The sequence below is a fragment of the Anomaloglossus baeobatrachus genome, chromosome 8, assembly GCF_048569485.1.
Source record: "Anomaloglossus baeobatrachus isolate aAnoBae1 chromosome 8, aAnoBae1.hap1, whole genome shotgun sequence".
Classification (NCBI taxonomy): domain Eukaryota; kingdom Metazoa; phylum Chordata; class Amphibia; order Anura; family Aromobatidae; genus Anomaloglossus; species Anomaloglossus baeobatrachus.
In genome coordinates, this window is record NC_134360.1 from 207,660,439 (window position 1) to 207,686,180 (window position 25,742).

Sequence of the window (25,742 nt, forward strand, 5' to 3'; positions counted from 1 at the left end):
CCTGACCGGTCATCCATTTACTGGGACCGGGCTCCCTCCGCAGCCCCTGTGGGAATCTGCCGGACAGGAGTCTATTCATCCTCAGGGACCGGGCCCTGCATCTATAAGGTACTCTGTGTTCCCATGGGGACTGTGCATGGAGCGCCTGCTTCCCGGACGCTACAGCAGCTGCTGATTTGTGAAGACCGGGGGACTTCCGCGCCGACCGCGCCTGCTTGTCGGCCGCGGTCTTAAATTTAGTCCCCGGCTTCATCGCGGCCTAGTAGCAAAACTCCCGCCCCCGGGCCTGTCTGTCAGGGGTAAGGGCGGGACTGCCGACCTGACGTCGGATGTGAGGGCCGGAGCATCCTGTATGTTTCCTCCCCCCTCACTGATCACTGTGGGGACCCCAGATTCCCGCACTTTCCTAGCGACGCCCACGGCTCCACTCCTCCCCTGAGAGCTCCGGCAGCCATTTTTCTGCCATTCTGCCGGTGGAGGATTATCAGGGAAGAGCTCTGCAGCTCTGGGAGACCTAAGGCAGGGAATCTGGAGGACACACACTCCGCTTTTTAGCGGTCGGTAAGCCACACCGGTCACCCGGTGCTGGTCCCCCTAGGGTGCCGGAATAGATACGTATTCTGTATATATATATTTCTGTTCGGCCGGGCTGTATACCCTTTCCCATATACCCTCAGTGATCACTCTCCTAGGAGACAACAGCATGTCGTCCACAAGGAGCAAGGGCGCTAAGGCACAGGGTTTTTTTGCGTCCTGTACCTCTTGTGCGGCTATGTTACCTGCGGGTTCCACCTACCCTCACTGTGAGCAATGCTCGACCCCTGTTTCGCTTGCTCAGCCGGAGCCTCGGTCACTAGTGGGCCCCTCGGCTCAGGTAGACCCACCTGCTCCACCTGTCCAGGCGGCAGGGACAGAGTTTGCAGTTTTTGCTGAGAAACTCTCTGAGTCACTTTCACAATCCATGGCTCAGTCTATGGACAAATGGTCTGCCAAGCTGCTAGAAGCCTTGCAGTCCAGACCGGTCCTTACACAGGCCCCGGGCCCTGTTGGTTCGTCGCCTCCAGGTACCTCTCGGTCCGCGTCGCAGCGCGCTCCCGGGGGGGACCCTAGACCTCACGTGGAGGACTCCTGCACGGACCACAGTCCCAGACCGGCTAAGCGGGCTCGCTGGAAATCTTCCCCGACTTCTTTACGCTGCTCGGGGTCCCACCTTGATGACTCTCTGGAGGACGAGGCGGACGGCGCAGCTCAGGGCTCTGACCCTGACGTCGCCCTCAACCTTAATACACCTGAAGGGGACGCCTTAGTAAATGATCTTATCTCGTCCATCAACCAGGTGTTAGATCTATCTCCCCCGCCTCCACCTGTAGAGGAGTCGGCTTCTCAGCAGGAGAAACACCAGTTTCGGTTCCCCAAACGTACACGGAGTTCGTTTTTCGATCACTCTAACTTCAGAGATGCTGTCCAGAAGCCCAGAGCGGTTCCGGACAAGCGCTTTACTAAGCGCCTTACTGACACACGTTACCCCTTCCCCTCTGACGTTGTTAAGGGTTGGGCTCAATGTCCCAAGGTGGATCCTCCAGTCTCTAGATTGGCGGCTAGATCTGTGGTATCGGTTGCAGATGGCTCATCGCTAAAAGATGCCACTGACAGGCAGATAGAGCTCCTGGTGAAATCCATCTATGAAGCCACGGGCGCATCTTTTGCCCCGGCTTTTGCAGCCATGTGGGCACTCCAAGCTATCTCAGCTTGTCTGGCTGAGATTAATGCGGTCACACGTACTTCTGCCCCGCAGGTTACGTCTTTGACTTCTCAGGCGTCGGCATTTTCTTCCTACGCCATGAACGCAGTCCTGGACTCTGCTAGCCGTACAGCTGTGGCATCCGCTAATTCAGTGGCAGTCCGCAGGGCCATGTGGCTGCGAGAATGGAAGGCCGACTCGGCTTCCAAGAGGTTCTTAACCGGTTTGCCGTTTGCTGGCGAACGATTGTTTGGCGAACGATTGGATGAGATTATTAAGGAATCCAAGGGAAAGGACTCCTCCTTACCCCAGTCCAAACCGAAGAGACCTCAGCAACGGAAAATACAATCGAGGTTTCGGTCCTTTCGTCCCTCCGCCAAGTCCCAATCCTCTTCGTCCAACAGGCCGGAGAAAGGCCAGAGGAACCCCTTTGCGTGGCGGTCTAAGTCACGACCCCAAAAAGCCGCAGGAGGTACTGCCTCCAAGGCGGCCTCCTCATGACTCTCGGCATCCCCGAACCGCATCCTCGGTCGGTGGCAGGCTCTCCCGCTTTCGCGACGCCTGGTGGCCACATGTTCAAGACCGATGGGTGCGAGACATTCTGTCTCACGGTTACAGGATAGAGTTCAGCTCTCGTCCTCCGACTCGTTTATTCAGAACCTCTCCGCCCCCCGCGCGGGCCGACGCACTTTTTCAGGCAGTGGACGCTCTGAAGGCAGAAGGAGTTGTGATTCCCGTTCCCCCTCAGGAACTTGGTCGCGGCTTTTACTCCAACTTGTTCGTGGTGCCAAAGAAGGACGGATCATTCCGTCCCGTTCTGGACCTCAAACTACTCAACAGACATGTGAGCACCAGAAGGTTTCGGATGGAATCTCTCCGCTCGGTCATCGCATCGATGTCACAAGGAGACTTCCTAGCATCGATCGACATCAAGGATGCTTATCTCCACGTGCCGATCTCACCCGAACATCAACGCTTCTTGCGTTTCGCCATCGGGGACGAACACCTTCAGTTCGTGGCATTGCCTTTCGGCCTGGCGACAGCCCCACGGGTTTTCACCAAAGTCATGGCATCCGTCGTGGCGGTCCTACACTCTCAAGGCCACTCGGTGATTCCCTACTTAGACGATCTCCTAGTCAGGGCACCTTCTCGGGTGGCGTGTCAACACAGCCTTACCGTCGCTCTGGAGACTCTCCAGCGGTTCGGGTGGATCATCAACTTCCCAAAATCCAAGTTGACACCGACCCAGTCACTGACTTACCTCGGGATGGAGTTTCATACACAATCAGCGGTAGTCAAGCTACCGCTGGACAAACAGCTGTCTCTGCAGGCAGGGGTGCAATCTCTTCTTCGGGGTCAGTCACACCCCTTGAGGCGCCTCATGCACTTCCTGGGGAAGATGGTGGCAGCGATGGAGGCAGTGCCCTTCGCGCAATTCCATCTGCGCCCACTCCAATGGGACATTCTCCGCAAATGGGACAGGAGGTCGACTTCCCTCGACAGGAACGTCTCTCTTTCCCTTGCAACCAAGACGTCTCTTCAGTGGTGGCTTCTTCCCAATTCTCTATCGCAGGGAAAATCCTTCCTGCCCCCAACCTGGGCCGTGGTCACCACGGACGCGAGCCTGTCAGGGTGGGGAGCGGTTTTCCTCCACCACAGGGCTCAGGGAACCTGGACTCCGGTAGAGTCTTCCCTTCAGATCAATGTTTTGGAGATAAGGGCAGTGTATCTAGCCCTATTGGCCTTCCAGCGGTGGCTAGAAGGCAGACAGATCTGTATACAGTCGGACAACGCCACTGCCGTCGCATACATCAACCACCAGGGCGGCACGCGCAGTCGTCATGCCTTCCAGGAAGTCCGGCGGATTCTGCAGTGGGTGGAAGCCACAGCCTCCGCGATCTCCGCAGTTCACATCCCGGGCGTAGAAAACTGGGAAGCAGATTTTCTCAGTCGTCAGGGCATGGACGCGGGGGAATGGTCTCTTCACCCAGACGTGTTTCGAGAGATCTGTCGCCGCTGGGGAACGCCGGACGTCGATCTCATGGCATCACTGCACAACAACAAAGTCCCGGCATTCATGGCACGGTCTCAAGATCACAGAGCTCTGGCGGCGGACGCATTAGTTCAGGATTGGTCGCAGTTTCGACTGCCTTATGTATTTCCTCCCCTGGCGATGCTGCCCAGAGTGTTACGCAAGATCAGGTCCGACTGTCGTCGTGCCATTCTCGTCGCTCCAGATTGGCCGAGGCGGTCGTGGTACCCGGATCTGTGGCACCTCACGGTGGGTCAGCCGTGGGCGCTTCCAGACCGCCCAGACTTGCTGTCACAAGGGCCGTTTTTCCATCTGAATTCTGCGGCCCTCAACCTGACTGTGTGGCCATTGAGTCCTGGCTCCTAGCGTCTTCAGGGTTATCTCAGGATGTCATTGCCACTATGAGACAGGCCAGGAAACCAACGTCCGCCAAGATCTATTACAGGTCTTGGCGGATCTTCTTGTCCTGGTGCTCTGATAATGGTTTTGCTCCCTGGCCTTTTGCCTTACCCATTTTTCTTTCATTCCTTCAATCCGGAATGGACAAGGGTTTGTCACTCGGCTCTCTCAAGGGACAAGTATCGGCGCTCTCAGTATTTTTTCAAAAGCGTCTGGCCAGGCTTCCGCAGGTCCGCACGTTCCTGCAGGGAGTTTGCCACATAGTCCCACCTTACAAGCGCCCGCTGGAACCCTGGGACCTTAACAGGGTGCTAACGGCTCTTCAGAAACCACCTTTCGAGCCGCTGCGGGATGTCTCTTTATCACGTCTTTCGCAAAAGGTGGCATTTCTAGTGGCAGTTACATCACTCCGAAGAGTGTCGGACCTTGCAGCGCTGTCATGCAAAGCCCCCTTCCTGGTTTTTCACCAGGATAAGGTGGTTCTGCGTCCTGTCCCGGAATTTCTCCCTAAGGTGGTATCTCCTTTTCATCTCAATCAGGATATCTCCTTACCTTCATTTTGCCCTAATCCAATTCACCAATGTGAAAAGGATTTGCACTCATTAGATCTAGTGAGAGCACTCCGGTTCTACGTGTCTCGCACGGCGCCCCTGCGCCGTTCAGATGCGCTCTTTGTCCTTGTCGCTGGCCGGCGTAAGGGATCGCAGGCTTCCAAGTCAACCTTGGCTCGGTGGATCAAGGAACCGATTCTTGAAGCTTACCGTTCTTCGGGGCTTCCGCTTCCTTCGGGACTGAAAGCCCATTCTACCAGAGCCGTGGGTGCGTCCTGGGCATTGCGGCACCGGGCTACGGCTCAGCAGGTGTGTCAGGCTGCTACCTGGTCTAGTCTGCACACTTTCACGAAACACTATCAGGTGCATACCTATGCTTCGGCAGACGCCAGTCTAGGTAGGCGAGTCCTTCAGGCGGTGGTTGCCCACCTGTAAGAGGGAGTCGTGTCGGCTCTTTTTATCGAGGTATTCTTTTACCCACCCAGGGACTTCTTTTGGACGTCCCAATTGTCTGGGTCTCCCAATGGAGCGACAAAGAAGAAGGGAATTTTGTTTACTTACCGTAAATTCCTTTTCTTCTAGCTCCTATTGGGAGACCCAGCACCCGCCCCTGTGCCCTTCGAGCTGGTTGTTCTTTTGTGTACACATGTTGTTCATGTTGAATTGTTCTTTTGGTTCATGGTTCTCAGTTCTCCGAACATCCTTCGGATTGAATTTACCTTAGACCAATTTATAAGTTTCCTCCTTCCTGCTTTTGCACCAAAACTGAGGAGCCCGTGATGCACGGGAGGGTGTATAGGCAGAGGGGAGGGGTTTACACTTTTAAGTGTAATACTTTGTGTGGCCTCCGGAGGCAGAAGCTATACACCCAATTGTCTGGCTCTCCCAATAGGAGCTAGAAGAAAAGGAATTTACGGTAAGTAAACAAAATTCCCTTCTTTCTGGTGTCTAAACCTGAGTCTTATGGTAAAGGGAAGTGCATCTTCTAGCCTAAAAAATACAGTTCACTATTGCAGGGAAAATGTCTACAATCTCGTCTCATCTTGTAGGTTTTCTTTGAGGATGAAACGTCTCAATCCTTTTACCAGGTGGATCCGAACAGGACATTACTCCAGGTCCTGCAGCACAGCAGGTGAGAATTTGGCCATTGAACAAGAACCTATTTAGGATTGGATGATGCGCATTGTTTTTCCTAAGTTAAAGAATAACTAAACTTTTTTTTTTATTTTATTTTTTTAGAATTTTGTCCAGCATGGAAAGGTTTATGGGTTTTAAGATTAAAGCTAGACATAAGTCCGTGGAGTTCAACCTATACCCTAACATGTTGATATGGAGCAGTGTTCCCCAACTCCAGTCTTCGAGAGCCACCAACACTGCGTGTTTTCTGGATTTCTTTAGTATTGCACAGTGGATGTTTCCAACACATAATCACCTGTGCAATATGATGGAGATCCTGAAAACACGCAGTGAAGGAGGCTCTCGAGGACTGGAGTTGGGGAACACTGATCTACAGAAAGGCAAACGCTCCATATTAGAGGAAGAAATCCTTCTTGACTCCACATATGGCAATCAGACTAGATCCATAGATCAATGTCCCAGCAAAGTTAGAAACAATTGCAAATCACTTTATTCTGAGATTTGCCTTCATGCCTGTAAAAATAATTTCAGATTCGTGGCTTCCAAACCCCTTATTTTCCCCAGTCTATTTTCCTACCTTCAGCAACATTGATATCACAACTTTTTCGTTAAAGGGAACCTGTCATCAGAAATTTGGCTTTCAACCTAAATGTTTCCCCCTCTGCAGCTCGTGGGCTGCATTCTAGTAAGGTTTCTATACTTTTTGTGCCCCCTTTTAAGCCAAAATAAATACTTTATAAAACTGTACCTTTCGGTTTGAAAATCTTGTAAATTCTCCATGGGGGTGGGCCGTGTGGCGTCCGTTGCTGTATCTTACGCCGTCCCCCATGCTCCAAATCATCCCTCAGAACGCCGCCCACTGCGCCCGAGGTCCCGTGCACGGGACAGCTGGTGACGTGGTCGCAAGCACGAGAGTATGGGCGGCGCTGTGATTGCATCGCAAGTGCCCGCCCATACTCTCGTGCCCGCCCTTTCCCCACTGCCTCCAACGTTCTGCGCCGGCCCGACGTCACCTCCTTCCCATCGTACCCTGCAGCAGGAAATAGATGGGAGGAGCGGAGCAGGCCACTACAGGAGAAGCGGAGGATCTGAGCGACATACAGAGGGGAGAGCGCGCCCACGAGAGTATGGGCGGGCACTTGCGATGCAATCACAGCGCCGCCCATACTCTCGTGCCTGTGACCACGTCACTAGGTGTCCCGGCGTGCACAGGACCTCGGGCGCAGTGGGCGGCGTTCTGAGGGATGATTTGGAGCATGGGGGACGGCGTAAGATACAGCAACGGACGACACACGGCCCGCCCCCATGGAGAATTTACAAGATTTTCAAACCGAAAGGTACAGTTTTATAAAGTATTTATTTTGGTTTAAAAGGGGGCACAAAAAGTATAGAAACCTTACTAGAATGCAGCCCACAAGCTGCAGAGGGGGAATCATTTAGGTTGAAAGCCAAATTTCTGATGGCAGGTTACCTTTAAGAGTACAGATGATGACAGTGATCAAAATAAGTAATCTCTCCACAAATGGCTCTATTCTCTTTATAGACCTCGAAGATATAAATCTAATATATAAAGCTGAGGGTATGTGTGTATGTCCGCTAAATGAATCCGCACCGTCGCATTTACAATCACGAAATTTTGCACAGACACTCCATGTGACTCAGTGAAGTCATAGACTATGTTTGGGCGGGAAAATTTAACCCCGCGCTTTACAGTTACTGTCCAAAAATCCTGCTTCCATTAAACTGAATGGAGGTGGGAGCTACAGGTTATTAATAGCAACTGTCAGTGGTTGCTATAGGAACAAAATAAACTGTTAGTATAAGAAGCTTATGTGTGAGGTAATAAGATGTCAGTGGGGAGACAGATAAAGAGAGACAGAAAAAGACAGACAGACCGAGAGACAGACACAGACGTGGAAAGAGACAAATACGGACAGAGAGATAGAAGCAGACAAGGAAAGAGACAGACAGACAGCATCACACATACAGAGACTGAGAGAGATACAGAGAGACAGTTACTATCCCGGGCAACACCTGGGTACTACAGCTAGTCTATTATATAAACCCAATCATGATTCATATATTCCTAACCACTAAACAACTGATCTTGGCCAACTGGAAAACCGGAAATGTTTCAACGATATCTGACGTTATCCACTCATTCTCAACTCATCACGATTACGAAAGAACACATGCCATATATAATAACCTCTTCCACTCCTATTATAAAAAATGGAGCACTTGGAGATCCCCCCCCCCTCCCCCGAGGCTACATTCGACCTATAAGACTGAGCGTAAGATGGATCCCATTTTAACTTTTTAATTTTTTTTTTCCTATTTTCCTCCTCTAAATTTGGGGTGCGTCCTTATAGTCCCAAAAATACTGTGCATTTTTTTTATAGGCATAAAGTCAGATTCTCTAGTACAATAGTTAGAAAACATTTATAATATTGGACAAAATTATGCAAAAACAAATGTAGTTTTCTCCATCGTTTCATTGGGGGACACAGGACCATGGGTTATGCTGCTGTCACTAGGAGGCTGACACTAAGTAAACAGAAAAAGTTAGCTCCTCCCCAGCAGTATAACCCCTGAGCCAGAGGCGGGCTCAATCAGTTTTTAGCTTAGTGTCGTAGGAGGCTGATGTGGGCTGTCTCGGCCCCCCTCAGCCATTTGCTTTTTTATTGCGCTTTTTTCTCTTATATCGGCGCCGCTCATCGCTCTCATACCTGTCTTTTTTCTCTATGCAGGTATTCCCTTCACTCTTCCATCCGCAGCCCTGTCGGTACCACTCCACAGGGTCGCAGGAGTTTTGAGATTTTGGGCCCTCTCCCCCGTCCGCCCCCGCTGGTACCACTCCCGGGGGTGTTCGTGTGGGCAGGTTGTCGTGGGCACCCCTGATTCGCCCTGCGGTATCACCCCAATGGGCCTACAGGGACATTCAGCAGGGATGGATCCTTTGCAGCGTGCTGTGATCTGACGGGCCCTCACCGCTGCTTTCTGCTGCTGGGGGCTCCTTCCCCCATCATGAGGTCCACTTCCCTGCCTTCTACACGTTCTCTCCCGGAGTCTATAGTCTCCCAGGGCGAGGGCACCGTTCACAGGCAGGGGCAGGGTGCCCTGCCTGCACCGCCTCCGTCGCTGGGCCTCCGCCGCCGAGTTCAGGTAGGACCGTTTTCCCCTACCCTCCTCCTCGGCCCGCTCCAAAATTTACTCCCCGGCGTCCCCATCAGCGCGCCGAGGTTCCTCGCCGCCGCCGCCGCCTGCGGTCGGGTCCGCCGGCGCTGCCTCTCCCCGCGACGGCACCTCTGCTTCGGCCACTGTCCTCGGCGTACCCAGGCCGCCTCCGCACAGCGTGCCGAGGATCCTCGCCGCTACCTGCGGTCGGGTCCCCCGGAGCTACCTTGCCCGCGACGGTACCTCTGCTCCAGACCGGTCCTCGGCGTCCCCAGGCCACCTCCCGCACAGCGCGCCAAGGATCCTCTCCGCCGCCGCCTGCGGCCGGGTCCGCCGGCGCTGCCTCTGCCGCCCCGGCACCTTCAAAATTTAGCCCCCGGCTTCGGCCCTGTCCTCGGCGTCCCCAGCCCCGCCTCCCGCACAGCGTTATTGGCCGCCGGCCTCTCCGTTCCCGCCCTCCGCCCTGCTCCAGGCATCACTGGGGGGTGGGGGATATTTTTTCCCGCTCACACAGCGTCCCATTTTTAAAAAAAAAAAAAAAAAAAAGTAAAAGGGAGTTTATACCAGACTCCTAGTCTGGGCTTACTGAGGCCGCAGCAACACTTTTCTTAGGGGAAAATTAGAACACACTCTTCTTTATTTTGTATTTTGGTCAATTTTCATTAAAGTTTTCCGTACATGAGTTTTTTATACCTTAACTCTTGCAGTACTTTCGGGCACTTCGTTGGCTTCACCTTTTGTATATCGCGCTCCCAGCTCGAGATTTTAGTTTTTAGTCCCCTGGGCGGGTTAATGCCCTGTCTCAGGCCATAAATCCCCTCGCCGTCATCCCTCGGCTTCGCGCGCACGCGCTGCGTCCCCGGCCAATCTCTGTTATTCCATCCATAGGTCTAGCGCAATCCGCCCAGGGTCTTGAGTCCCGTTCCAGGGACCTTTACCTATGCTAGAAGCGGACCCGCCAGGTCTCGTCTTTTGTGGCCCCCCTGTGTTTCCACCTTATTCCCCAGGTCCAGACTGCCCTTCCTCCGGCAGTCTCCCGACCTCTCGGGTGATGGCCCAGGCCTTCCACCTCTGTTGGACTTCAAGCAGGACCTGGATGTTTTGCCACATGACGAAAAGCCTGCCGGAATTGGTGAGTCAGGCCGTAAGGCTACGGACAGCCCTCTTATCTCCGTGCACGCAGGTCCCCCTTAAGTCATTTGGAGCGGACCCGTGATGTGCTCAGACGACATCCAGAGCTCGCTGAGTTACCGCGTGCTCACAGTCAACTATCAGACACGACGTTTACCAGCGGTAAGTCTTGTCATCGTCATTATTCCCTTCTCCAAAAGGGGTCCCGGAGAGAATGGGCATGCCACACTGGAGTCGCTGGCTGATCACAGACAACAGCCAGACACGGCGTTTACCTGCGGTAAGTCGTGTTATTGTCTTTATCATTCCCCCAGAGGGCTCTGGAGAGAGGGGGGCATGCCGCCTTGCAGGAAGGACAGGAAGGTGGAGGTCCCTGCGGTTTTCAGTGGACATCCAGTTCGCCGTATGACTGCGTGATCACGTATATTCCCCGGTCGCAATTTTTACCAGCGGTAAGTCCTTTATTTGTCTTACCCCTTCTCGAAGAGGGCTCCGTGATAAAGGAGCACGCTTCCCTGTACTCGACCCGCCCGGGTTCCTCCAAGCTTCTCGTCCTTATCGCGACGCCCCGCAGGGACTCCACGGACACTCTACGCAGCGGTCCTCGCGCCACCTATGCCGACCCAACGCTGGTTATCAGCTTCAGTGAGTACCCTCTCTTCACAAATCTGGTGTCTGCCTGCCACTCGGCCTGAGCCTCTGACATCAGTGTGCCTACCGATTGAGACCTCTGACTCGGGATCAGGAACGCAGATTCGGCATCTAGGAAGTCGCTGACTTCTCTTCCCGATCTAGGAATCGCCCACTAGGAGATAGGCAAGTCCAGTTGATCCGCCAGGTTACGTCAGGATAGTGTACATCCCTCCCCAAGGCTCCATAACGGAAGGGTACATCCCTTTTTCCTACATCGGACCAGAGGTGCCAGGATCGTCCCCTCACGCTAGGTCCCAGCCGTCCACGCCGCGCCACTTCAGGGAGCCTCTATCCCTCCAACAGCTTCTCCGCCTTCCGGGGCAGTGGACCGTTCCAGTTTTTTTCTAGAAGCGACCGGGAGGCCCTGAGTTCTCTTATCAAGGACCCTCCCTTGAGTTTGTAGTCCGTCATCATAACGTTTTCATTACCAAGGTAGCGGTGCTACCGGAAGGAGTCCTCCTTGACCCCGTCCCGGTCCATCGTCCATCAGGCACGGTATTCGCGCCGTTTCTAGAGTGGGTACTCCTCGCGCAGGAGTAGTTTCATTCCGGGCACAGAGTGCGCCTCCCGCGCCACTTTTTCCTTCGTTTTGTTGCTATGCGAATCCTCGGCAGTCTGTGGCGGGATAGCGACGGTGCACTTACCATTTTTCGTCCCTGACTCTCCAACGAACCACTCAAGGAGGAGACAGGAAGGTTCCGTCTTCGCGGGTGAACCGCCAATCTCCTCCTAGCGGACCGGTCTCCGCTTCCGTCCCTTGGGAAGCTTCCCCCCCCTCCTCTGGAGTTTAGTGTCAACCGTCTCCAGCCTCCCGTGCTAGGGTAGGCTACCCCGACATTCCTCAGCACGGTCCCGAGGGACACCCCTAGTGTGTTGTCTTCCCTTCAACATTCCGATTTCATAGCCATCCGGTTACCCGGTTACAGTTTCCTCTCTGAGTCGGGGTTGCCCAGTCAGGTTCCAATCGGTCCATTCCACAACGGTGACGTGCATCATCCACCAGGATGACGCAGAGAGCGTCACGGCAAGGAAGAGGCCAAGAAGATTTTGCTCTGGGACGGGGCCCTTCACTCGCTAATCGCGGCAGCACATCCCTAGCGTGGACGTTTGGACGACCGATTTTCTCGGTAGGATGGACCCCGCTTAGGTAGAGGGCTCCTCAATAGGAAAGTCACCAGCCAGACCTCTGATGAAGGAAGACCTCCACTCGTGGACCTTTTGAGCTCCCGATCCAACTGTCAAGTCATTGGTGCTTCAAGGGTGCCACCTGCTCTGGACTAGATGACGACGCCCTCGACTGGTCGTGTAGCCTGGTCAGACTCTCGCGCATCTTCCCGCGGCTTCCCATGACCTCGAGGGTTCTCAAGATGGATCAAGGCAGACGATAGCTCGAGGGTGGCACAGGCGAGCATAGTTCGCATAAATTACTCATCTCCTCGCAGATGCGCCGTGGCTTCTTCCAGACCGCCACATTCTTCCGTGTCGGGGCCCCTCTACTTCTACTAGGACTCAGAAGCCCCAAGTTCAACGGCCTCACCTGTGGTTCCCGGGTGCTGGCTCGGTCAGGTCTGGGACACAATGATGGCAGACAGTGAGGAGGGCCGGGAATCCAGTCTCCTCGAGGTTTTGTTTCCACTCGGAAAGACCTCCCCCGGTGGTGTGAGGACCGCATCTTCGGAGCCCGTTCACTTCCCGTCCTTCATTCATGGCTTTCGCTCAGAGAAACGCCCATCGGGCTCGGCGCTTTCATAGTTCACTGGAAATGTGAGTCCCTAATCCAGTGATGGGTTTCCTCAAGGCCCCCCTTTTCCCTGCTCCCTCCTGATTTGAGAGGTGGGCTCTTCGTGGCCATCCGGTGGTTACGGACGGCATCGGGGCGGACAGCCCTCTTGTAGTCTTTTCCACCACTTTTCCGGCTCCGCCAGCAGGATAAGGGGGGGGCTCCAGCCAGAACCCTTCTTTTCTGTCTGGGTCACCTCGCCTTTCCTTCCAGAAGAGGACTTTAGGTCTCGGTTCTTCGGTTCTAGGCTCCCCTCTCAGCCTGAAAGGGGCATAGTTCGTTCTAGGGCTGGTACGAGCCCTCAGTCTTTCGTGTCTGCAGGACACCATTTTTCGGTTTCACCGACTGTCAGTCCATCCTTCCACCCTGGCCCAAGAAGCGTATGCCGGCGCCAAGGGCCTGAATATCACATGGATCCCTTCCTCCATATGTGAAGACTATCACATGAGGGACGGTCTTCCGCCGCGGTCTACCGAGCAAGGGGCACCCCTGAACGGTCGGACTCCAGACGTCGATCGACCAGGTCCTCTGGTCCGCCACCCGATCTAGTCGGCGTACCTTTCCTAGTTTCTACCAGGTTCTCACTCGAGCTTCGGCAGAGGCCAGTCTTGGCGTAAGGTTTGCGGGTGGCAGTGGCTCACCTGTAACACCGTAGGTGCTTGTAGGTCCGGGTCAAGCCCGGCAAGGGGAAGTGACTTCCTTCCTATCTCCGGTGATGGTTTTCTTCCCACCCAGGGACTGCTTTTGGACGTCCCATGGTCCTGTGTCCCCCAATGAAACGATGGAGAAAGAAGGATTTTTGTGTACTCACCGTAAAATCTCTTTCTCTGAGTCTTCATTGGGGGACACAGCACCCACCCTGCTTGTGTTTATTGTTATGTTTGACATGCATGTTACCCCAGTGCCCATATTCCCAGGTCACTGGTCTCACGACTGTTCGTCATAGTTTTTTTGTTACCTTGTTTTATCCAGTATTGTTTGGTTCTCCTCCTACTGCTTGTGCACTAAACTGATTGAGCCCGCCTCTGGCTCAGGGGTTATACTGCTGGGGAGGAGCTAACTTTTTCTGTTTACTTAGTGTCAGCCTCCTAGTGACAGCAGCATAACCCATGGTCCTGTGTCCCCCAATGAAGACTCAGAGAAAGAGATTTTACGGTAAGTACACAAAAATCCTTCTTTTTTTTAATCTGTTTAAAGGGAAAGTGCCAGCAATTTTTTTTTCTCCAATTTCTCTTCTCTCCCATTAAAGTTTGGGGGGTTTTTTTCGTTCTTTTTTTCATTGTTTTTTTTACACTTATGAGCTCTTCTCTTTTCAATTTCTGCGAGGTATTACTAAACTATTCCTAATATAGCCAAATTTGTTTCATAATTTTGTACATATTTTGATCAAGATGGTTCTCCTCCTCCGCTTCTCTTCCCACCCCATCTTACCTCCCTTGTTCCTCTATTACCCCCAATAAATTCCTCTCTTTCCCTAATCCCTTCCTTGTCCCCCAATCTTCCTCACTCCTCCCCCCCGACACACAATTTGTTAATTGATATAGTTACTTCTAATGCTTTCTTATTATCATTATATATACACAAAATGCTCAAGCTTTTGTTACAACTTGTTCACTTTCAGAGACCAATAAAAACTTTTGAAAATAGATGATGACAGTGAGAGGTCAGCTCAGCTCCTGCGTCTCACTAACTGACAAGCTGCTGCAGGAGATTGGTCTGATAAGCACAAAACTCAGGGGAGGAGACCCATCACTGCCATCATCTGTACTCCAAATAAATACTTTCTGATGTCAATGTAACTGAAGGCAGAAAAATAGACTGGGGAAAAGCCAGGGCTTGGAACACACTTACTGTATTTTCTTCGGCGCTCTATTGGGAGACCCAGACGATTGGGTGTATAGCTACTGCCTCCGGAGGCCACACAAAGCATTACACTAAAAAGTGTAAGGCCCCTCCCCTTCTGGCTATACACCCCCCGTGGGAACACGGGATGCTCAGTTTTCAAGCTTTGTGTGCGAAGGAGGTCATACATCCACGCATAGCTCCACTGTTTGTAGTCAGCAGTAGCTGCTGACTATATCGGATGGAAGAAAAGAGGGCCCATATAGGGCCCCCAGCATGCTCCCTTCTCACCCGCGGTGGTGCTTGTAAGGTTGAGGTACCTATTGCTGGTACAGAGGCTGGAGCCCACATGCTGTTGTCCTTCCACATCCCCTCGTAGGGCTCTGTGGAAGTGGGATCTTGCCGGCCTCCAAGCCCTGAGGCCGGGCTCCATCCACAGACCCAGAGAACCTGCTGGATTCGGAGCATGAGTACAGTCAGGGACATGGCCCTGCATCATTCAGGTACTCGGTGTCCCCGGCAGGCACGGACACACTCAGGACTTGCTGAGTGTTGTAGTGCGCCGGGGACAGTAGCGCTGTGCGCCGGGGTTAGGTCACTGCAGCTTTGCTGAGTGACGATACATGGTGGGAACTACTGCGCCGACCGCTCCTGGAGCGGCGGCGCAGCTGCGACCTGTAGTGCGCCGGGGACTTCGCGCCGACCGCGCTTTTACGGCGGCGGCGCTTCTAACTTCAGTCCCCGGCTTCTGCGGCCTAGCGCCGTTTCGTTCCCGCCCCCACCCTGTCAATCAGGGTAGGGGAGAGACGCTGTTCAATAGGCAGCGCCGAGGGCTGGAGCCTTATTTGCATGCTCCAGCCCTCTCACTAGGCACAGGGGGACGCAGACTTCCCGCTCTTTGTCTGTGCACGCCCAGGGCCCGCCCCCCCCCTTCACAGAACGCCGGCAGCCATTACACATGCAGTCTGGCTGGGGAAAGGCAGCAGGCTCTGGGAGACCCAGACTGGAGGGATTTCGGCGACCACACACCCGCTCTTAAGCGGGCGGTAAGCAGCGCTTCAGTGCTGGCCCCATAGTGCCTCAGTGTTATATTAGTGTACTTTTTTCTTGGTACCATATATATATATAAATATATTTATATAGTTGCACTGTAAGGTCGCTTCTTGGCTGGACACCCTGTATTGCTCTGAGGAGACAGCAACATGTCATCCGCAAAACGCAAGGGTGCCAAGGCACAGGCTGTGTACACTGCTTGTACTGCATGTGGGGCTGATCTACCGGCAGGTTCCAATGATTCCCATTGTGTGCAATGTTCAGTCCCAGTGGCACTTCGTCAGCCAGAGCCTATGGTGGTAGTTGCCCAGGCAGAGCCGCCTGTGAACCCTGCCCCGTTGACGGGGACAGACTTTGCAGTTTTTGCTGATAAGATGTCTGTGACTATGACAAAAATCCTTGAGGCCTTGCAATCCAGGCCAGTTACTCAGACCATGGACACTGCTGGGCCTTTGCTCCCAGGTCCCCCTCAGTTGGAACTAATCCGTACTTCAAGGGAGTCCCAGGCATCACAGGCTGAAGTCTCTGACTCAGATGACAGCCCCAGGCAGCCTAAGCGAGCTCGCTGGGAAAGACCCTCGACGTCATCACACTGCTCAGGGTCTCAGCGAGGAGAGTCTCTCTGTGATGAGTCTGAGGACGGTGATCAGGATTCTAACCCTGAAACCCCTCTCAATCTGGATGCCCCTGATGGTGACGCCATGGTTAATGACCTTATATCGGCCATCAATAGACTGTTGGATATTTCTCCCCCAGCTCCTTCAGCAGAGGAGGCAGCTGCACAGCAGGAGAAGTTCCGTTTCCTATATCCCAAGCGTAAATTAAGTGCTTTTTTGGACCACTCTGACTTCAGAGAATCAATCCAGAAACACGACGCTCATCCAGACAAGCGTTTCTCTAAACGTTCTAAGGATACCCGTTATCCTTTTCCCCCTGACGTGGCCAAACGCTGGACCCACTGTCCAAAGGTGGATCCACCAATTTCCAAGCTGGCGGCTAGATCCATAGTCGCAGTAGAGGATGGCGCTTCACTTAAAGATGCCAACGACAGACAGATGGACCTTTGGTTGAAATCTGTCTATGAAGCTATCGGCGCGTCGTTTGCTCCAGCATTCGCGGCCGTGTGGGCACTCCAAGCTATTTCAGCTGGTTTAGCACAGGTGGATGCTTTCATACATCCAGCAGTGCCGCAGGTGGCGTCCCTAACTTCGCAAATGTCTGCGTTTGCAACTTATGCTATCAATGCTGTCCTAGAGTCTACCAGCCGTACCTCTATGGCGTCCGCCAACTCTGTGGTTTTGCGCAGAGCCTTGTGGTTAAAGGACTGGAAGGCAGATGCTGGTTCCAAAAAATGCTTAACCAGCTTGCCATTATCTAGAGACAGACTGTTTGGTGAGCCATTGGCTGAAATCATTAAACAGTCCAAGGGTAAGGACTCTTCCTTACCACAGTCCAGATCAAGCAAACCTCAGCAGAAAAAGTGGCAGTCGAGGTTTCGGTCCTTTCGAGGCTCGGGCAAGGCCCAATTCTCCTCTTCCAAAGGGACTCAGAAGGAACCCAGGAACTCAGATTCCTGGCGGGCTCACTCACGCCCCAGGAAACCAAATGGAGGAACCGCTTCCAAAGCGGCTACCTCATGACTTTCAGCCTCCTCCCTCCGCATCCTCGGTCGGTGGCAGGCTCTCCCGCTTTTGCGACATTTGGCTGTCACAGGTCAAGGACCGGTGGGTAACAGACATTTTGTCTCGCGGGTACAGAATAGAGTTCAGCTCTCGGCCCCCACCTCGGTTCTTCAGAACCTCCCCACACCCCGACAGAGCAGATGCCCTGCTGCAGGCGGTGGACTCTCTAAGAGCAGAAGGAGTGGTGATCCCGGTCCCCCCTCAGGAACGAGGGCAAGGATTTTACTCCCATCTCTTTGTGGTTCCAAAAAAGGACGGCTCCTTCCGTCCTGTTCTGGACCTAAAACTGCTCAACAAGCATGTGAACGCAAGGCGGTTCCGGATGGAATCCCTCCGCTCCGTCATTGCCTCAATGTCTCGAGGAGACTTCCTTGCCTCAATAGACATCAAAGATGCCTATCTCCACGTGCCAATTGCTACGGAGCACCAACGTTTTCTACGTTTTGTGATAGGAGACGACCATCTTCAGTTCGTAGCTCTGCCATTCGGTCTGGCGACAGCCCCACGGGTTTTCACCAAGGTCATGGCGGCAGTGGTAGCGGTCTTGCACTCTCAGGGACACTCGGTGATCCCTTACCTGGACGATCTACTTGTCAAGGCACCCTCTCTCGAGGCATGCCAACTCAGCCTGAATATTACGCTGGATACTCTCCAGACTTTCGGGTGGATCATCAATTTTGCCAAGTCAAATCTGTCACCGGCCCAATCACTAACGTATCTTGGCATGGAGTTTCATACTCTATCAGCGATAGTGAAGCTTCCGCTGAACAAGCAGCGTTCCCTACAGACAGGGGTGCAGTCTCTCCTTCAAGGCCAGTCGCACTCCTTAAGGCGCCTCATGCACTTCCTAGGGAAGATGGTGGCAGCCATGGAGGCAGTTCCCTTTGCGCAGTTTCATCTGCGTCCACTTCAATGGGACATTCTCCGCCAATGGAACGGGAAGTCATCGTCCCTAGACAGGAAAGTCTCCCTTTCCCAGACGGCCAAGGACTCTCTGCAATGGTGGCTTCTTCCCACCTCGTTGTCTCAGGGAAGATCCTTCCTTCCCCCATCCTGGGCAGTGGTCACGACAGATGCGAGTCTATCAGGGTGGGGAGCAGTTTTTCTCCACCACAGGGCTCAGGGGACGTGGACTCAGCAGGAGTCCACCCTTCAGATCCATGTTCTGGAACTCAGGGCAGTGTATCTTGCCCTCCTAGCCTTTCAGCAGTGGCTGAAAGGAAGGCAAATCCGAGTCCAGTCGGACAACTCCACAGCGGTGGCATACATCAACCACCAAGGAGGGACGCGCAGTCGGCAAGCCTTCCAGGAAGTCAGGCGGATTCTGACGTGGGTGGAGGACACAGCATCCACCATATCCGCGGTTCACATCCCAGGCGTAGAAAATTGGGAAGCGGACTTCCTCAGTCGCCAGGGTATGGACGCAGGGGAATGGGCCCTTCACCCGGAAGTGTTTCAGGAAATCTGTCGCCGCTGGGGGGTGCCGGACGTCGACCTAATGGCGTCTCGCCACAACAACAAGGTCACGGCATTCATAGCGCGGTCGCGCGATCAAAGAGCTCTGGCGGCAGACGCCTTAGTCCAAGATTGGTCGCAGTTCAGGCTCCCATATGTATTTCCGCCTCTGGCACTCTTGCCCAGAGTGTTACGCAAGATCAGAGCCGATTGCAGCCGCGCCATACTCGTCGCCCCAGATTGGCCGAGGAGATCGTGGTACCCGGATCTGTGGCATCTCACGGTCGGCCGACCGTGGTCACTCCCAGACCGGCCAGACTTACTGTCCCAAGGGCCGTTTTTCCATCGGAATTCTGCGGCCCTGAACCTGACTGTGTGGCCATTGAGTCCTGGATCCTAGCGTCTTCAGGATTATCCCAAGAAGTCGTTGCCACCATGAAACAGGCTAGGAAGTCCACCTCTGTTAAGATCTACCACAGAACGTGGAGAATTTTCTTATCCTGGTGCTCTGCACAAGGAGTATCCCCCTGGCCATTTGCATTGCCTACTTTTCTTTCTTTCCTGCAATCAGGGTTAGAAAAGGGCTTGTCGCTCGGCTCCCTTAAAGGGCAAGTCTCGGCACTATCCGTGTTTTTTCAGAGGCGTCTGGCACGCCTTTCTAAGGTGCGCACGTTCCTGCAGGGGGTTTGTCATATCGTGCCCCCGTACAAGCGGCCGTTAGATCCATGGGATCTGAACAGAGTACTAGTTGCTCTCCAGAAGCCGCCTTTCGAGCCTCTGAAAGATGTTTCCCTTTCTCGCCTGTCACAGAAAGTGGCCTTTCTGGTAGCGATCACGTCTCTTCGGAGAGTGTCTGAGCTGGCAGCTCTGTCATCCAAGGCTCCCTTCCTGGTGTTCCACCAGGACAAGGTAGTGTTGCGCCCCATTCAGGAGTTTCTCCCTAAGGTAGTATCCTCGTTTCATCTTAATCAGGATATCTCCTTACCTTCTTTTTGTCGTCATCCGGTTCACCGGTATGAAAAGGATTTACATTTGTTAGATCTGGTGAGAGCACTCAGAATCTACATTTCCCGCACGGCGCCACTGCGCCGCTCTGATGCACTCTTTGTCCTTGTCGCTGGTAAGCGCAAGGGGTCGCAGGCTTCTAAAGCCACCCTGGCTCGATGGATCAAAGAACCAATTCTGGAAGCCTACCGTTCTGCGGGGCTTCCGGTTCCTTCTGGGCTGAAAGCCCATTCAACCAGAGCTGTGGGTGCGTCCTGGGCATTACGACACCAGGCTACGGCTCAGCAAGTGTGCCAGGCAGCTACCTGGTCGAGTCTGCACACTTTCACCAAACATTATCAGGTGCATACCTATGCTTCGGCGGACGCCAGCCTAGGTAGAAGAGTCCTGCAGGCGGCAGTTGCCTCCCCATAGGGGAGGGCTGTCTTGCAGCTCTAATATGAGGTATTTCTTTACCCACCCAGGGACTGCTTTTGGACGTCCCAATTGTCTGGGTCTCCCAATAGAGCGCCGAAGAAGAAGGGAATTTTGTTACTTACCGTAAATTCCTTTTCTTCTAGCTCTTATTGGGAGACCCAGCACCCGCCCTGTTGTCCTTCGGGATTTTTGGTTTGTTTGCGGGTACACATGTTGTTCATGTTAAACGGTTTTCAGTTCTCCGATGTTATTCGGAGTTAATTTGTTTAAACCAGTTATTGGCTTTCCTCCTTCTTGCTTTAGCACTAAAACTGAGCATCCCGTGTTCCCACGGGGGGTGTATAGCCAGAAGGGGAGGGGCCTTACACATTTTAGTGTAATGCTTTGTGTGGCCTCCGGAGGCAGTAGCTATACACCCAATCGTCTGGGTCTCCCAATAAGAGCTAGAAGAAAAGGAATTTACGGTAAGTAACAAAATTCCCTTCTTTTGGACTATAAGACGCACTTTTTTCCCCCCACAAATTGGGGGAACATGGAGATGCATCGTATAGGTTAAATGTAGCTCACCAAGGGGGAAAGGTGCGAGGATCACAGGAGTGACACCGCTGCAGGAAAGCCGGCGGCGGTACGAGTGGGCGATGCTGCAGGCCCTGGGCTGAGAGGAGGGGGATGTACAGGCAACACAAGGCTGGCGCCATTGATCTCCCGGTGATGAGCCAAGATCTCAATCTGCGCATGCAACGCCATATTCCTGAAGTTCATCGTATCCATTGTCAGGAGATCAATGGTGTCTGCCTCATTCCACTGCTACACCCCCTTCTCCAAACATCACCCCACTTGTACCACCACCGGCTTTCCGCAGAAGTGACCCTGCCTCCTGTGATACGCGCCCCACCCCCCAGGCTGAGCATAAGATTGGCCCCATTTTAACTGTTTTGGGTTTTTTTTCTATTTTCCTCCTCTAAATTTGGGGTGGGTCTTATAGTCCAAAAAATACTGTGCCTTTTTTTTTAGGCATAAAGTCAGATTCTCTAGTACAATAGTTAGCAAACATTTTAATATAGGACAAAATTATGCAAAAAAAATTTAGTTCTTTTTTAAATCTGTTTAAAGGGAAAGTGCCATCAATTTTATTTTATTTTTTTTAAATACTGTGCCACCATATTACTGTCCCCGTAATACTGTGCCACCATATTACTATGCCACCTCCAATTCCAGCAGCTCCTGTCACCGCTCTGCTCACACTGAGCACTGACAGGAGGATCTGTCAGTAGCACAGGTCTGATGTGAGGTGAGTACATTCAGCAGGGAGCGGTGATCGCAGCCTAACATCATTAATACAATACCAGGCTCAAGCTGCAGATCACCACTCCCTGCCTCATCTACTCACCTCAGACATCCACTCCCAGCAGCTCCTTCTGTCAGCCTGGTGTCTCGGCAGCTCCTTCTGTCAGCCTGGTGTCTCGGCAGCTCCTTCTGTCAGCCTGGTGTCTCGGCAGCTCCTTCTGTCAGCCTGGTGTCTCGGCAGCTCCTTCTGTCAGCCTGGTGTCTCGGCAGCTCCTTCTGTCAGCCTGGTGTCTCGGCAGCTCCTTCTGTCAGCCTGGTGTCTCGGCAGCTCCTTCTGTCAGCCTGGTGTCTCGGCAGCTCCTTCTGTCAGCCTGGTGTCTCGGCAGCTCCTTCTGTCAGCCTGGTGTCTCGACAGCTCCTTCTGTCAGCCTGGTGCCTCGGCAGCTCCTTCTGTCAGCCTGGTGTCTCGGCAGCTCCTTCTGTCAGAGCGGTGACAGGAGGAGCTGCTGGAAGCGGAGGTCCGAAGTCAGTACATGCGGCAGGGAGCGGTGATTGCAGCCTGACATCCATAGTACAATACCAGGCTCAGGTTGCAGATCACTCACCGCCACCATGCTCAGGAGCAAAGTGGAGCGCATAGTATACGCTGTGGGCTCTACAAGGAGGACACTGATCTCCTCCCTCTGCTTTCATAGGACAGCCCAGGGTGGGGTGTTCAGATCACAGCAGCGAGCAGCCACAGTGCAGGAAATACAGTTGGATTCCATCTATTATCCCCTATGCACAGGGGCTGCCATTTTGCGGTGTGTAACTGTTCTTACACACTGCAAATGGCCGCCCCCAGTGTTTTAGTAAAATTAGAATTCAATAAAAAATTAATTTATTTTTGTATTAAAAATAATGGATTCCGTAATCAGTAATTATTAATACTCTATTACAATCGCGGCACCTTCCCTTTAAGCAGCATTGAATGAATGCATTAACTATTGGTGTACTGTAACTTACTGTTGTCTTGTTTTTACCTAGGTTTTGTGTGAAAGCCGGGACGCCATCCTTCCTCATTTTTGCTAAGCAATCCCATTTCTGCAAAAAGTATTTTTCCGACAAAAAACTTCACAGAATTTGCTGATATGTAAAGGAAGTTTATGAACTTTGACATAATGTCATGTTGAGCTGGCGGCTGAATACAATGTAATCCCTATTGTTTATAGAGGTTTCACCTCTTCTTTTTTTTTTTTTTTTTTTTTTTACATTATTGTTGCAGCTCTCTGGAAGTGTGCATTACTAAACAACGCCAATATTATTGCCTTTTGTTTTAGGTCCGGCTTCTCTAACCCTTGAGTTTAAAGGGATATCCCAGGTTTAGATAAACATGGCTGATTTCTTCCAAAAGTGGTGTCACACCTGAACACAGGTCCTATGTAGTTATTGATAGTAAACACAACTTTAGAAATGTGATTTGAGCTTTTGGAAAAAAACAGCCATGTTCCTCTAATCTCGTGCCACCCCTCTAACAGTTTGTAGTATTTCATGCTGTTTGGGTCAACCAGAGAGAAACCCCTTCATTTTAGCTGAAGCAGCCTCTAATACTAAGAAAGTCCTTTGTTCCTATAGCAACCAATCACAGCTCCTATTAATAACCTGTAGCTCACAGCTCCATTCACTTTAATGGAGGCAGGTTTTTTTTGGAGAGTAACTGTAAAGTGCGGGGTTACATTTTCTTGTCAAAACATAGTCTGACATTCCCTGAGTCACATGAGGCGTCTGTGCAAAATTTTGTGATCGTAACTACGACGGTGCGGATTCCTTTAACAGGGACACACACACACACACACACGCTACAAAAAAGCAAAATCGCCAGCCAATGACATTGCCTTACTTTTATTAGAGATCCCCATTAATCAAAAAGGCTGTGTTGTGACTATGCAAACCTATAAAAGGGTTTGAGTATAACCCTATATTAGATCGAAATGAAGAGGTGCCATAAAATATATAGTTCTATTTGCATCAAAAATGTCAAATAACCTATACAAAAAAGTGAAGAATACACTTAAATGTTTGAAAATGTATAGTATAGTTATGAATGCATAGTTTTAAAAATAAAAAAATAACACACAACAGAAAATATTTTAGGCTTCAAATGAGTGAGTTACAATAAGAAATGTTATTGCCTAATATATTTACACTTATTTCACTCCCTGTACATGTATGTGGATTGAGCACACCGCCAATTCTCTAATAAAGTATATATCTAATTACAAATCATCCAATCCACACGGTCAAAAAAATCAAACCACCGATGTCCGTAAATTTAGTAATGTATAATAATAAGACATGACACAAGGTAAAAGTATTGAACACATGAAGAAAGCGAGGTGAAAACATCTATGGAAATTCATGACAACAGCTAAAATCTATCAGTAATTTGAAAGCAATTCTGCCATTTAGTGAATAATATCAGCTGGTTTAACTGATGGCCTATAAAAAGATTTATCATTCCCGAGGTGACACACAAGAAACATCTCTGGATGGGTAAAACCAGTGAGCTGTCTCAAGGCCTTTGCAATCGTAATGTTGCAAAAAATGCTGATGGCACTGGTTACAGAAGAATTTATAAACTTCTATAGGTTCCAGTGAGCAATGTTGGGGCCATAATCTGGAAGTGGAAAGAATATAATTTCACCATAAACCGGCCATGAGAAGCTGCTTCCCGCAAGATTTCAGACAGGAGTGAAAAAAGTTATTAGAATAGTTGTACATAGCAGGAGCCCTGGGTCCTTTAGGATTTGAAGAGTGTCTGTCTGGAAGAATTGGCCAAATCACACCTGAGCAATGCATGCAACTAATTTCTCCGTATAGGGGGCGTCTTGAAGCTGTTATCACCAACAAAAGCTTTCGTACGAATTGTTCAATAAATTTTATTAAGTGTGTTGAATACTTTTTCCCTGTGTCATTTCTCATTATTACACATAAATGATATGTATGGTTTAATTTCTTTGCTGTGTGGATGGGATGGATTGTTACCGACATCTCGTGAGAATTTCATGTCAATAGCACTTTTAGAAATATATTTGTTTAGAAAATTGGTGACGTGTTCAATACTTATTTCACCCAGTGTGTGTGTGTGTGTGTGTGTGTGTGTGTAATAATATTTTACTTTTAAGTACCGGGTCCTGCACTCCTTTTTGATATTTTTTTAACATATATTGATGTATTTTGCTAGTGTGTCACGATAATGTGTTAATTTTGCACCTTGCAAAAGCATAAGTGCTTTGTGAAATATTTATAAGGGTAACTGTGGACACATCTGTAAATTTGCCACAGAAAAGCTTCTAAGCTTTTGTACAGTTACCAACTTTTTTTTCGGTGGGAGGTTACGTATCCGGAGCAGTCTGCCTGAAGGGGCGGGGCCTCAGCCAATAAAGCTGATACCAGGAAGCAACATTTTTCTGTTTGCTGAGGCCCCGCCCCTTCTGGTCACATGGGTATGACCTCACACAGGTCCTCCTAGTGAAAAGCTAAATCGATGGTATAATACTTGTGCTAATTTTAACAGGGGGAGGGGATAACCATGAATACCCCCAGATATTATCTGATCCTCAGCTGCTGTCAGTCAAGAAGCTGATGATTTTACAAACTTTACTTTCTTGGATTTCAAAGCCTAAACATCCGAGCTGAACACTACAGGTATGTATAGAATCAGTCTGATAGTGCCAGTATTGCACTGGCTTTAGGTTATATACAAAAATCCTGGTGATTGGTTCCCTTTAAAGCGTTGATTATGATGGAGGAGCAGACTGGGCTCAAAGAGGTAGAAGACAGGGTTCTCACTATTGTGTGGTGTGTAAAGTTTGTGAACAGAGCATTACATACTGGAGAAGGTGGGGGGGGGGGGCAGAAAAGGAACTGTGGATGGGCTGTGCATGAAGGGAGAACCTCAGAGATAGGACAGCAAGAGCGAATGTGTATAGGCTGTATATCAAAGAAAAAAAACAGGGGGGCGTGGCCTGCTTGCTAATGGCACCGGTCACCTAGCTGCTGAGCTCCAGCCACCTCGACTCCTAACCGGCTCACTGCGGCTCACCAGTGGCACCAATCTCTCTGCACACGGGGGGAAAGTGCTGCGGAGGTACCCAGGAACGTGGCATGCCAAGGGGAAAGTCCCAGAAGAAGCCGTCCCCGGCGAAAGTTACAGACTTCTTCTCCAGCACGGGACGAGGGAAAATGGCAGCAGCATCCTCCTCCACAGCTTCCTCACGCTCATCCAGGAGGGGATCCACAGCAGGCCCAGACTTGGACACAGACGCTGCAGATATACCGCTTACCAAAGGTACCATGCAGAAACTGCTCAGTGCCCTCC

General features: G+C 51.5%; 1 protein-coding gene across 1 annotated transcript in view; it reads left to right on the forward strand.

The window, feature by feature from the left end:
* The window catches only part of TTC4 (tetratricopeptide repeat domain 4), a 75,771-nt gene extending 51,449 nt beyond the window's left edge, over window positions 1-24,322 (forward strand). Inside the window, exons 10-11 of the mRNA XM_075320111.1 lie at window positions 5,773-5,855; window positions 22,409-24,322. Coding sequence (XP_075176226.1) covers window positions 5,773-5,855; window positions 22,409-22,511 — 186 coding nt within the window. The 3' untranslated portion in view covers window positions 22,512-24,322. The remainder of the gene's footprint in view (window positions 1-5,772; window positions 5,856-22,408) is intronic.
* Window positions 24,323-25,742: the final 1,420 nt, after the last annotated feature.